General features: G+C 46.0%; 2 protein-coding genes across 14 annotated transcripts in view; one reads left to right on the forward strand and one right to left on the reverse strand.

Annotated features, from left to right (window-relative positions):
- The window catches only part of Hira (histone cell cycle regulator), a 109,044-nt gene extending 108,233 nt beyond the window's left edge, over window positions 1-811 (reverse strand). For 10 of the 13 annotated variants that reach the window (XR_015632841.1, XR_015632842.1, XR_015632844.1 and 7 more), the window contains exon 1: window positions 69-352. Coding sequence is in view for 4 of the 13 variants with exons in the window: in XM_087576716.1 (XP_087432842.1) it covers window positions 69-105 (37 nt within the window). In the remaining 9 variants the exon portion in view is untranslated. Of the gene's footprint in view, window positions 1-68 lie in introns of all 13 variants that reach the window. The other 3 variants (XR_015632843.1, NM_001135760.1, XM_087576708.1) reach the window with 3 other exon arrangements.
- Window positions 812-996: 185 nt separating this feature from the next.
- Mrpl40 (mitochondrial ribosomal protein L40) lies at window positions 997-6,835 on the forward strand. Its single transcript, NM_001024865.1, is given in 4 exon segments — window positions 997-1,133; window positions 1,764-1,847; window positions 3,470-3,628; window positions 4,814-6,835. Coding segments are annotated over 4 exon segments (621 nt in total). The 5' UTR covers window positions 997-1,080; the 3' UTR covers window positions 5,139-6,835.
- The last annotated feature ends 7,378 nt before the right edge of the window (window positions 6,836-14,213 follow it).

A 14,213-nucleotide genomic window follows, 5' to 3' on the forward strand; every position in this document is an offset into this window, starting at 1 on the left:
GCCGCAAGCAAACCTCAGACCCCACCCCGTTGCAGGCTCGGCCGCCCACGACTCCTGCGTGCACTCACCATTGTGGTTGACCCAGGTTGGCTTCAAGAGCTTCATTGTTCGGCCGCTGCCGGGCTGAAGCCAGAGCGGTGTCCCTCAGCACGCCTGGGCCATGGAGCCGCCGCTGCTTCCTCCCGCGCCGCCCGCCCTCCGGCCGCCGCCCACCCTTTCCCTCAGCGCCGCCGCGCCATCGCCGGCCCGCGCCCCCAGCCGCCGCCACAGCCGCCTCCTGCGCTCGGCCGCCGCCGCCGCCGCCACAGCCGCATCCCCTGCGCCGCTCCTCCTCCGGCGGCTCCGGGACAACGCCGGAAGTCACGGCGCGCACCTGCCAAATCGCCCCGGCGGGAAACCGCTCCCTACGCGGACCGGGCCGCCTCCGTTCTTCCGTAGACGCGGGGGAAGGCGGGAATACTCTGCTGGCACCGACGCTGTCGCTGATGAGGCTTGGTGTGGGAAGGCTGGCAAAGTCTTGAGATCCCGTCAGGCAATGCAGTGTCCAGGTCTCTAGTTCTACATCCGCGGCTCCGAGTCCAGCTTAGTAACTACGTTCCGCTATCCATCAACTCGAGCTATTGGGCATCTCGCGACCGCCAGACAGACAGGCGCCAGCATGCGGCTAGCGGCCGACAGCAGTGACGCTGGGCTCGATTGCATGCATAAAGGAGCTAGCCTAATGGAGAAGGATAGGGGGCCAGACTGGAGCATTTATTGGAAGAGCGGGGCGTTTGCATAGACGTAGAAACAGGCCAGGCAGAGCAGAGAGCTGAAACACCGGCACTTGGGCAAGGGCGGCAGGAAAGTATCATAGCACCCTTAAGAGGCGGAACGCCCGCAACTGGGCGCTGCGAAGCAAGCCGCGCTTGCCCGGGGCGGAGCTTCCTCGAAGGCGGGGCCAGCTCCGGGCCCGCCTCTCCCAACTCCGTACCGGCGAGTTCCGGGCTGAGGCCTGACAGACCTTACCCGGTACCTCAAGTCGGACCGCCCAAAGGAGCGCTCCCGGAAGCTGCCTGCCTGCGGGTGGCGTAAAAAGCTATGGCTACCGCTGCGATGCTGTGTGCTGCGCGGGCTCTGCGACCTCGGAGCTGGTGAGTGTAGCCGCGGCGCGTGAGTACCCAGGGCGCGTGCGCGAGCTCTGCAACGTAGGCGCTCGCAGGTTATTTCTGGGATGAGCATACCGCATCTGTTGCGGATGAAAATCAGAACTGGGAATGTACTCACTTGACAGGCTACTTAACTAACAAATGTGAAGCCTAAGTCTGTGTCTTCGCAGCACACACACACAAACTCACACACACACAAATTGAGCGCGGTGGCCTGCTCCTGCAACCCCAGCACTGTGGAGGTGGAAACTAGATCAGAAAGTCAAGGTCAGCAGCTGCATACCACGTGTAAAACCCTGGCTATATTACACCCTATCTTTAAAAAGAACAAAAAGAACTCTGCCAAAGCAAGTAAAGGCTCTGCCCCAGTGCGAAACAGAGTTTTGAAAAATCCTTACTTTGGCCTTGCTGGCCAAATGAACATGGTGGATCAGCTGAGGCAAGAAAATTGCCTCAGGTTCCAGGATAGCCTGAAGTACGTACGGAGACTTTTGTCTGAACAATGCAAAATAAATACTTACAAACATCCTGCAGGTTTTGGGAAGCCGTATAGCTCTGTGTATGTGCCTCTTCTTTCCCCAAACATATCTTTATACATACCCTTCTCTCCTTCAGGATCCCAGGAACCTGCCAGGCACAGGTCAGACACACCCACCAGAGAGCTTCCTTGCTGTCCTTCTGGGAGCTCATCCCCATGAGGTAAAATTCAACATGACCCTTAGCTCTTGGGGTATGAGAAACAAATGTATGCATATGACCAAATCAAAGCAAGACTGCCCAACCTTTGGTTAGCAGATTTCAGTCTATCAAACGAATAGTTAAATTTAAGTGGCTGCCTCTGTCCTTTCAACAAGCTCAGTACTATAATAGCATCTGTGTATTGCTACTTGAGTAGTTGAAATAAATAGCAGCTAGATTTAAGGAGTCTTGTATGTTTCGAAGGGCATATCTTAACTTCTGTATTTCCGTAGGCCTTGTTCATTTCGTTCCTGTTCATTCTGATTCACTGAGTGGGAAGAAGGTTCAAAGACTAATAATGGTTCCTTTAGGAAATCTGGATCCTCTCTTGTGACTTGACCTAGTTAATGCTAAAGGGTTAGCTTTAACATTTTTTTTTTATGTGTATGTGCCTGGTGTCTGTATACACGTGTTTCAGGTGCCCTCAAAGGCTTGTCAGAAGTTACAGATCTCCTGGAGTTAAGTGGTCATGAGCTCCTGATGTGGGTTCTGGGAATCAAACTCCAGCCTTTAAGATCTGCAAGGGCCCTTAACTGCTAAGCCATCTTCAGATTTGATTATTCCTAACGCCATATTTCACCTGGGAGGTCTGTTCCTAAAAGGAAACCAGATAAATTGCTGAAGCTTTAGGACATGGCTATATTTTTAACGTGTGATGTCTGCTTGTATGGGTATGCATTGCACAAGGGCCAGAAGATGTCCCAGATCCCTTGGAACTGGAATTAAAGATGTAGTAAGCTACCATGTGAGTGCTGGGGGAAAAAACCTCAGGTCCTCTGCAAGAGCAACAAGTGTTCTTGACCACGGAGTCATCTCAACACCCCAGAAATTGATTTAAAAAAAAATCATCTGAAAAGTAAATAAAGATATGGCGGTCATTTTTACAGCCCTGTCTCTTAATCTTGAAGCATTCTGTAAGTCCCAAAATCATTTAAAAGGTGAATGAGCTTCCAATCCATCAGTTCAGCATGTTCACTTCCCAGGGCCATTTTAAGATACACCTGAATCACAGACTGACACTTCCGAGCTAGGAATGTAGCTTGGTTTATTGGATCCTTGCCTAGCATGTACAAAGCCCTAAGTTAATCCCCAGCACCATATTACTGGGAGTGGTGTTATGACTATGCTGGAAGTCTGGAGGTAGAGACAGTAGGAAATCCTTGACTACATAGCTAGCTCAAGGCAAGCCCAGGACTATGTAAGAATCAAAAGAAAAGAAAAGAAAGTTGGGTGGTGGTTGCACATCCCTTTCATCTCAACACATGGGAGGCAGAGACAGTTTGAGACCAGCCTGGTCTACACAGTGCGTTCCAGGACAACCAGGGCTATACAGAAAACCCTGTCTCAGACCCCCCCCCCCAAAAAAAAAAAGAAAGAAAGAAACAACACTTCCTCTTAGTAAATACCTGTCCTTTTGGCTGCTTCCTGGAATTGATAGGACCCATTCAATCTTTGTGAAGACAGTGGGCTGAGCTCACGGAGTTAGGACTATGTGGACAACTTTCCTGTAGCATACAGTACAAGTATGGGGCACTTTGTTCAGCATCATATCTGCCCTGAGATTGGATGTTTATACCCACTAGAGCTGAACCTCTACGGAAGAAGAAGAAGGTAGACCCTAGAAAGGATCAAGCAGCAAAGGATCGCTTGAAAAAGAGGATCCGAAAACTGGAAAGAGCCTCCCAAGAACTGGTTCCTATTGAAGATTTTATTACCCCTGTGAGGTTCTTGGATAAATCAAGGTAAGAGATATCCTTAATGCAAAGGAATTCCCTCAGTAGTTCTCATGGAAGGTCATGTCTGTGATGGGGATGATGGGTGAGTAGGTTTGACTTGGCCCTGGCCTCTGTCCTTTTCATCTTGATTGTGCTTTTTGGGATTTGGAGGAAGATACTCAAAGGAGTTTAGATCAGCTTTGCTCCAAGGTTGGTGTTCATTTCCATGAGTGTTGGCTATGAACGATGACGTAGGCCTCTGCAGCCCTTATCCTACCACCACAGTAGAAACTCAGCCTCTTCTACAAATGTTGTTAGTGTGTGTTGTAAGATTTAGCTCGTGCTTTCTTTAAATTTTTTTTTTTTTCAGAGCTGGGGACCGAACCCAGGGCCTTGCGCTTGCTAGGCAAGCGCTCTACCACTGAGCTAAATCCCCAACCCCTCGTGCTTTCTTTAAAAAGTGCGCAGTTTCTAAAACCATACAAGTTGGGAAGCACCAGTGCTTTTGTGGTGTTCTAGGAAAACAAGCTCTTGTCTCTAATTGGTGTTCATTTCATTTTTCTTCTGTACCCAGTTCACCGAAAGGAGGATCTGCCTGGGGCAGAGGAGTAGAGTTCTCTCCGAGCAGGCTCCTCCTACCGGAGGAAAGCAGCTACTGCCATGCTCTGTGCTGGGTTTTTAATATGTAATTGTGTGTGTTCAGAGTATATTCATACGAATGCAGGTACCCTTACAGGCAGCAGATGCTCTATGGCTCAAGTTATGAGCAGTTGTGAGCCACCTAATTCTGGTGCCGAGAAAGAAATTCTGGTCTCTAAGAACAGTAAATGCTCTTAACCTCTGAATCCTCTCTCCTCTTTTTTTTTTTTTTAAAGATTTATTTATTTTATGTACATGAGTACACTCTTGCTCTCTTCAGACACACCAGAAGAGGGCATTGCATCCCATTTCAGATGGTTGTGAGCCACCATGTGGTTGCTGGGAATTGAACTCAGGACCTTTGGAAGAGCAGTGAGTGCTCTTAACCACCGAGCCATCTCTCCGGCCCCTGACATTACATTCTTAATATATCCCCACAGTTACTATTTTCTTGAGCGTTGGTTATGCCTGGCAGTGCTGGTAGTAGGGCACTTAAGTCAGGTGGTCACCAGGGTCTCTCTGCCACAAGATCAGTACTCTTTGGTCTCACACATTTGGACTATGTGTTCACAGACAGCGACCTCAGGAGGAGCATTCTTTTGAGGAGAGTGAGCGGAGAGCTCTTCTGCTGAAGAGGTGGGCACTGTATAAGCAGCAGGAGCATGAGATGGAGAGGGACGCCATCAGAGCCATGCTGGAAGCCCAGCAGGAAGCCCTGGAACAGCTGAAACTTGAGTCTACAGAGCTCTATGCCGAAGCCATAAAGCGGGACACCAGCCTATTCCCCTTTGAGAAAGAAGGGCCACATTACACACCGCCTGTCCCTAACTACCAGGCCCCTGAAGGCAGGTACAATGACATCACCAAGGTGTACACACAAGTAGAATTCAAAAGATAGAACTGAAAACTGCTATCCTCAGAACATGCTGGCCCTAGGAGTCTGGACAAGCAATCTAAAGTCTACTTTCCACAGATAAGTCATCCCAGGAACAAATAAAGGGTAATCAAAAGTATCTCTGTCATTTATTTTAATCAAAATGAATTTACCTAAGTTTGACTGCGGTTTTCGGATGCTGGTAGAACAGTGACAGAAAGACAAGAAGAGCCTTCCAGTAGGATGCGGCTGAAAACTAAAGATCTCAGTTGTATTCTGAACTGTTTGCAGAAGGCACCTGATAACCCAAAGGTGAAAAGCATGCTGGGTAAGTGTGACAAAGGAAGCTGGACCTTCGCTGGGGGCGGTCATCTGCAAAGTTTCCCCTTGGGTTGCCAAGGTGAAGGGGGCCTTTCGAGAGTAGAACAAGTCAGAAACACAGTGAAAACTGCTCTGGCCTCCAGACGAGGATGAGACAGGCCCAAGACTCGCATTTGCTACAATTAATCAGAAACAATCCCAGTGCCTGGAAGACTGAAGGAGAAAGATTGCCAGGAGTTTAAGACTATCCCCCAAGGCACAGCTTGAGGCCCTGTCTCTGAAACAAAACCAAAACTCTGAACTAGGGAATGTAGTGTATGTTCCAGCTGCCATAGTGCAGGCATCTTGCACAACAACAGGTTTTCCAGATCTCCCCAAGTTTAGTTCTTAGCACGCTTGATTTCTCCCTTTGATTTGCAGGTCCAAAGAGATTGCTTCTCATCTTATGGCACATCCATGTTAGTGTCCAACAAACTTAATGGTCTCACTGTAGCCTAATTACATCCTTAAACACCCTGCTTCCACACTCTGGGATGCTGGAGGTTAGGACTTCAACATGTGATCTCAGTGAGGAGGGTTTGGTCCAATGGCAATATACTGCCATTTTTCCTAGTAACTTGAGGTGCAACTTCAGAAAGGCTTTAGCTTCTTAAGCTCTTCAGTGCAGATAAGCCACTGTCTCACTATGAACGTGGATTATTGAAGGCTGGTGAAACAGTTTTGTGGGAGACGGTCTAGCAGAGACAAGCCTCTGGCTTTGACTCCCAGCATCACATACCCCCCCCCCAAAAAAAAAAATCTTTTGCTTATTGTGGCTAACGACAAATCTTACTCACTTGACCACTTCTAATTGAGTAAGTGGTTTGTGTCTATAGTGTATAATATAACGAGAACGTATTTAGGACATCTTGCTACATCTGTGTATCTCTAGGGCTTTCCCTTATGAAACAGAAAACTACCTATTAAAGAACGTCTGCCAACTATGGCATGTGACTAGTTCCAGCTATTTGGGAGACTGAGGGCTAACCTGGGCTATATCATGAAACACTCATTTCCTCTATCCTCCCAGCAAAACCTCTGCCATTCCTTTCTGTCACATGAGTCTGATATGGGATCATTGATGATCTCTGCCTAGCCTAATTTCTCCAAGCATTCTGCCTCTATTTATATATTTATTTTTTTAGAGCACTGCTCCCAAAGTGGCTTCAACTGATCCTCCTGCCTCAGCCTCCCAAGTAATACCTACTGCTGTGTGCCACCATGAACACACCGCTAGATTTTCTCCCCTTCTCTGGGGTGGTTGGGGGTCACACTTGTAACCCAGGCTGGCCTTGATCCCTCTCTTGTTTTGTCCTCTAGAATGAATTAGACATATGAATAAACCATATTTTGTTTCTCCATTCATCTTGCCATTGCTTCTGTGGTTTAGCTGTCAGGAATGAGGCTGCCCTGATCACAGACCTCTTCAAGAGCCTGCTTTAAATTACTCTTTGAGGAAAAGGTGATAGGGATGAAAAGACTGGCTTTGAGCATGCTAAGAAAGTGTCCTACCACTTACTATGTTCCCGGCTTTCTGCTTTAATCTCTTTAATGTACCCCCAGAAAGAGAATCACTGTTTGTATGGTGATTCTATTCATTTTACTTTTGTTTTTTGAGACATACTATGCAGCCAAAGTTGACTGTGAGTTCCTGTTCCTCCTACCTCCCAAGTACTGTACCACCATGTCCCGTTTAACGTTCTTACAGAAGCCCATATGCAGGGTTGGGGATTTGGCTCAGTGGTAGAGCGCTTGCCTAGGAAGCGCAAGGTCCTGGGTTCGGTACCCAGCCCCGAAAAAAAGAAAAGAAAAAAAAAAAAAGCCCATATGCTCCCTGGACACATTCCCACCAACAGTGTACAGTAGTTCTGATGTTTTCAGATGCCTGCCAACACTTTCTTATCTAGAATTACGTGTAGGACTTTAAGTTATATCTTTCCTCATTGGTACAAGGTGGTCTCATGCTGTTGATCTGTATTTCCTAATGGCTACCGACATGATTCACAAATGTTTTCTCCCATGCTATGGGTTGCCTTGTTACTCTCAGGAACCTTCTCTTTAATGTATATGGTATTCCCCCTTCATGTATGTCTGTGTATCACTGCATTCACGCCCAGTGCCTATATCCATAACTCCCCTGAAACTGAAGTTATCAGGGGCTGCGAGCCACTCTGGATGCTGGGAATGGAACCTAAGTCATCTACCAAAGCAACAAGTGATCTTAGCCCCTGATCTATCTATTAATAATCATTTGATGCATGAATTTACATGAAGTCCAAGTTATCTTTCTCTTTCAATGTCAGTGACCATGGTTAGGTTTGGAATTTTCTTTTAGTTTGATTTATTTTGGGGACAAGGACATACTCTAGTCCAAACTAGACTTGATCTCATTACATAAGCTAGGCCAGCCTGAAACTATCATCAATCCTCCTGCCTCCCTGGGGACTAGGATTACAGGGATGAGCCATTGTGCTGTGATTACACAGTAAATAAATCATGGTCAGGCTGAGAAGACAGCTCAGCAGAAAAAGCACATGCCACCCAAGAGTAGGGCTAGAGTTTGGCCCTCCAGAACCCAAATGAAAAACAGATGCCTGTACTCCCAGAAAAGTGGAGCGATGGAACCCCAGAGCAAGCTCTAGCCACACTAGCCAACATGGCAAGCTGCAGGTGCAGTAGGAGACTGGGCCCTCTATGTATGGCAGGAGATGGTCAAGGAAGGTGTCTGCTGCCAACCTTGAACCTCAACACACATGCGCGTGCACTCCTGAAAACGAACTTTAATTTTTTAAAAAAAATGTAAAGAAATTGTTGTCCCTCCATACAGTTTCAGGTTTTACATTTGGTTCTTTGATTCAATTTGAGTTAATATTTTCCTTTTTTTTTTTAAAGTAACTTTGTATTATGATGACTAAAGAAGCTCTATTTTATGCTAGGCATCCATTTTGGTACCTACCAGCCCTTTGTCTTGGCTTCAGTCCCTGGAAGATTAATTCCCAGTAACCCTGACTTGGTAATCCCCACACAGAAATGTACGTCTGTGATTTTCTACCTGGTGTGATGTGACCACCTGCTTTTTTATTTCTTTTGCTTGTTACTTGCTTACACAGATACCCAAAGGTTGACACGGCAGAACATAACAGTGTTTGCTTGCAGGCGTAGATATTTAAGGGCTTCTTGTGGTTTCCCCCTAAAGTCCTTTCCCATATCCCTCCTTCACAGCAATCGCAAATTTGGTTCATCCTGCCAACTGCTAATTAATATAGCTTTTAATTATAACTGGATTGAGTCTGTGGTCTTTTCCCATGGGTCACAAATCTCCCTAACAATATGTGGTGTTCACAAAGGTCCACCTATGTTCTTCTAAATCTCGCCCCGCCCCCTCATTTCTGTGTATGCGAGTGTATACATTTGTGTGGATAGTGTTAGAAATATGTTTGGGTTTACAAAGAAAGAGACCACAACTCCAGCTGAAACGTCTACACAAAGCAGACTTGAAGACGCTGTGATAGCTAGTATTGATGGTCAACCTGACTACATCTGGAATTAACTAAAACCCAGGCAGCTGGGTACACCTGTGAGGGATTTTTCTTAATCGTTTGAGGTGGGAAAATCCACTTTTAATCTGAACATTCTGAGGTGGGAAAGTCCACCTTTTATCTGGACCCAGCTTTGGCTGGCAACCTGTGTACAGGACATGGAAGAAGGAAGCTTCTGCTCTACCTGCCTGCCCTCTCTCTTATCTGGCAAGTTCACTCTCCACTGGCATTAGAGCCTGTTTCTCGGGATTCCAGTGAATAGCAAAGACCAGCTGAGACTTCCAGCCTCCTGTACTGAACAACTGGATTCTTAGACCTTCTAGTAGGCTATGCTGGACTAGCTGGACCACAACCTGTAAACCACTTGTCTTAATCAGGGTTCCTATTCCTGCACAAACATATGACCAAGAAGCAAGCTGGGGAGGAAAGGGTTTACTCAGCTTACACTTCCACATTGCTGTTCATCACCAAAGGAAGTCAGGACTGGAACTCAAGCAGGTCAGGAAGCAGGAGCTGATGCAGAGGCCATGGAGGGATGTTAGTTACTGGCTTGCTTCCCCTGGCCTGCTCAGCTTGTTTTCTTATAGAATTCAAGACCACCAGCCCAGGGACTGCACCACCCACAATGGGCTGGGCCCTACCCCCTTGATCACTAGATGACTTACAAAGTTCATATGCCTCTTCCTTATGCAAGAGCGTGATAGAACAAACAGCTAATTACAGTTACCATATCCTTCCACAGAACTACGGTTACATGGTCCAGCCAGTTGAACAATAGCATTTAATCTTATGTTAACTTTATATTTAGCCATATTAACTCATGTTAATCTTCATGTAAATTTTTCCTCATTAACTTTGTCTCTTAATGTTCCTTACAGTGTTGTACAGTTATTCCTTTCTGATTTGTGTTCTAGATCTCTGCCATTTGTTAAGTCTCATTGTATGCTCTTAGGTTGAACCCTTATCTCAGGCACTTTAACTGCTACCCCTCTGCATTTTGTCAGACTAAAGCAGTTACAGAGAGACTGGTGCCCAAATCCCTGAAAGCAGCTTGGGTGACCTCTGAAAGGGGAACTGATGGGCCATGAATCTCGTCCTTCTTGCCACTCCAGGCATTGTTTTTAGGACACATAACAGCTGGACTGAAGCTTCTGTAAAATGAAAGGTGGGGGCTTCGGATGCCCACCAGCAGGAGGACCCTACCTAGATCTAGATCCTCAAGCACAGTTTATAGCGCCTTTGTCCTGTCAGCACTGCTTCCCTCAACGCCACAGCCCTTTCTCAGGTTAATATGACTGCAGCTGGGCTGCTGGTGCAACCTTCCTACTTCCCTGCCAGAGCCTGTGACCAGAGCAAGTCCTCATAGTAGTGAATGAGTGGATTTTTGCAGTCTTTTTGGTCTTGAGACAAGACCTGGCTATGCATACCAGGCTGGCCTTGAACTCAAAATCCTCCTGACTCAGCCTTCCAAGGTTGACATCAGCTGGGTGGTGGTGGTTCCCACCTTTAATCCCAGCACTTCAGAGGCAGAGGCAGAGGCAGGCTGATCTCTGAATTCAAGACCAGCCCGGTCTATATAGTGAATTCCAAGACAGTCAGTGCTATACAAAGAAACCCTATTTCCAAAAAAAAAAAATGGGATTATTGTTTTACAGGGGAGTGGGGAACAACCTATAAACATATTCCTGAGTATAAAAGAACTCCCAGGAGTATCACCAATCCAGATTTCAAGTTCTTCAGAGGTATAGTAATAAAAACAGCTTGGTATTGGCATTAAAACAGACATGTAGATCAATAGGATCAAATTGAATATCTAGACAAACCTACACATCTCTGGACACCTGATTTTTTACAAAGAAGCTAAAAGTACACACTGGGGGAAAAAGAGAGCATCTTCAACAAATGGTGCTAGTCAAACTGCATGGCTGGATCCAGTTTGGAATTCACTCTGTAGACCAGGCTGGCCTTGAACCCAGAGATTAAAGGAATGAGCCATCAATGCCACACTGATAATGCGCACCTTGGAAGACTGAGGAAGATTTTGAATCAGGAGGAATTGCATAGAAGAATGCAGATAGATCCATACTTATCACTCTGCACAAAACTGAACTCCAATTGGATCAAGGACTCAACATAAGAGCAGATACACTACACCCGATAGAAGAGAAGTGGGGGAATAATCTTGAACTCCCTAGCACAGAAAAAGACTTTCTGAACAGGCACTAAGATCAACAATAAATGGTGTTGTGCCAGGAAGTGATCAAGAACCCCAAAAGACCACCAAGGAGCCATCTCTGATGTAATAGCCTTAGGGTCTCTTTATCACAAGCTCAGGCTCCTCCAACCCAACCCTGACACACAGGTCAGGAAGGGAAGGCAGAGCATTCTCAAACCCTCAGCAGGACAGGGTTTTATAGGAAAACAGGAGCAAGTGAGAGGGTCCAGGAGGGGTGTCCAATCTGGCAAGCATCTAATAGAATGACTATAAACAACAGGTGGGTACTCTGAAGCAAGACTATACAATCACAAATGGTCTGAAAGTACATCTGAATCAGTCAGACCGATCTTTGATTGACTGTTGCTAGGAAGTAGCTAGGGAGTGACTCTGCCAAGGACAAGCTGTGAGGTCCTTCCTGGTACCTGGTGCAGCTTGGGTTCTGCTGCAGGTCAAGTTCTCAGGCTTTTTTTTTTTTTTTAAGATTTATTTTTATGAGTACACTATAGCCATCCACAGAGGGTTGTGAACCCCCATGTGGTTGCTGGGAATTGAACTCAGGACCTCTGGAAGAGCAGACAGTGCTCTAACCACTGAGCCATCTCTCCAGCCCCCCCTCCCCCTTTTTTCTTTAGGATACAGGCTGGTCCCAAGATGGAGTAGGTTTGGCCTCTCAATGGGACCTTGTGAAACTGAGATGCTTCTGTATGGCAAAGGACACTTGAACAAAGTGGCAAAGAACTGGAAAAGGTCTTTACCGATTACTTATCCCATAGAGGGTTAATATATAAAATACATAAATCTCAGAAAACAAACAGGCAGTATTGGCAGTGCCTTTAATCCCAGCACTCTGGAGGCAAAGGCTCCAGATCTCTGAGTTCAAGATCAGCCTGGTCTACAGAGCAAGTTGCAGGACAGCCAGGGCTACACAGAGAAACCCTGTCTTGAAAACCAAACTCAAAAAAAAACCCTGAACACCAGGGCTGGAGAGATAGCTTAGCGGTTAAAAGTACTCACTGTTCTGTAAGTCCGAGATCTGACACCCTCACACAGACAATAAGGCAAAACAGCAATGCACATAAAATTAAATATTAAAAAATCCTGAACATCAAGAAAACAAATAGCCCAATTTAAAAATGGGGCACAGGGGGCTGAAGAGATGGCCCAGTGGTTAAGAGCACTGGCTGTTCTTGAGGTCTTGAGTTCAATTCCCAGCACCCACATGGTGGCTCACAATGGTCTGTAATGGGATTCAATGCCCTCTTCTGACGTGCCTGAAGACGGCCACAGTGTACTCACATACCTTAAAATAAAGAAATCTTTTTTTTTTTTAAATGGAGCACAGAGAGCTCTCAAAGGAAACAGTAATGGCTGAGAACCCCTTTAACACTGTTCAACATCCTTAGCCATCAAGAAATCTCAACCCTGAGATTCCACCTCACACCAGTGAGAATGGCTAAGAACAAAAACTCAGGTGACAGCAGATGTTGGTGAGGATGTGGAGAAAGAGGAACACTCCTCCATTGTTGGTGGGATTGCAAACTGGTACAACCACTCTGGAAATCAGTCTGGAGGTTCCTCAGAAAATTGGACATTGAACTACCTGAGGATCCAGCTATACCTCTCTTGGGCATATACCCAAAAGATGCCCCAACATATAAAAAAGACACGTGCTCCACTATGTTCATTGCAGCCTTATTTATAATAGCCAGAGCTGGAAAGAAGCCAGATGCCCTTCAACAGAGGAGTGGATTAAAAAAATGTGGTATATCTACACAATGGAATATTACTCAGCTATCAAAAACAATGACTTCATGAAATTCATAGGTAAATGAATAGAACTAGAAAATATCATCCTGAGTGAGGTAACCCAATCACAGAAAAATATACTTGGTATGCACTCATTGATAAGTAGATATTAGCCGAAAAGCTTGAATTACCCAAGATGCAATCCACAGACCACAGGAAGCTCAAGAAGAAGGATGACCAAAATGTGAATACTCCCACTCCTTCTTAAAAGGGGGAATAAAAATATCCATAGGAGGGGATATGGAGTCAAAATTTAGAGCAGAGACTGAAGGAACCTGCTCCACATGTGGCCCAGATATAAATATATATATCCACCAAAACTAAATAAGATTGATGAAGCTAAGAAGTGCATGCTGACAGGAACCGGATATAGATCTCTCCTGAGAGACACATCCAGAGCTTGTCCAATACAGAGGTCAATGCTAACAGCAAACCAGTGAACTGAGAACAGGACCCCCTTGGGGGGAATTAGAGGAAGGATTGAAAGAGTTGAAGGAACTTGCAACCCCATAAGAACAGCAATGCCAACCAACCAGAGCTTCCAGGGACTAAGCCACTACCAAAAACTGTACATGGACTGACTCAGGGCTCCAACTGCATATGGAGCAGAGAATAGCCTTGTTGGGGCACCAGTGGAAGGAGAAGCCCTTGGTCCTGCCAAGGTTGGACCCCCAGTGCAGGGGAACGTCGGGGGTTGGGGGTAAGGGGCTTGGATGAGGGGAACACTCATATGGGGGAGTGGGAGGAGATGGTAGCTTATGAACAGGACACTGGGAAAGGGAACAACATTTGAAATGTAAATAAAGAAATATATCTAATAAAAATTTTTAAAAAATATAGTTCTGGGTTGGGGATTTAACTCAGTGGTAGAGCACTTGCCTAGGAATCGCAAGGCCCTGGGTTCGGTCCCCAGCTCCGAAAAAAAAGAAAAAAGAAAAAAAATATAGTTCTAAACACCCTGATATACAGTGTTTAGATTGCCACAAAATATTAATATTAAAATTTACAAATATAAAAAAATAAATTTAGAAAATATTGACTCAGGAATACCAGAGAGGAGTGTGTGCTAGCCGTGGAAAGGTTTAAAAGTGCCCAACTATTGAGCTATGAGGGCACATTAAAAATAACACTCTGGGGGCTGGGGATTTAGCTCAGTGGTAGAGCACTTACCTAGGA

This window comes from Rattus norvegicus, chromosome 11 (assembly GCF_021556685.1).
Source record: "Rattus norvegicus strain SHRSP/BbbUtx chromosome 11, alternate assembly SHRSP_T2T, whole genome shotgun sequence".
Classification (NCBI taxonomy): Eukaryota; Metazoa; Chordata; class Mammalia; order Rodentia; family Muridae; genus Rattus; species Rattus norvegicus.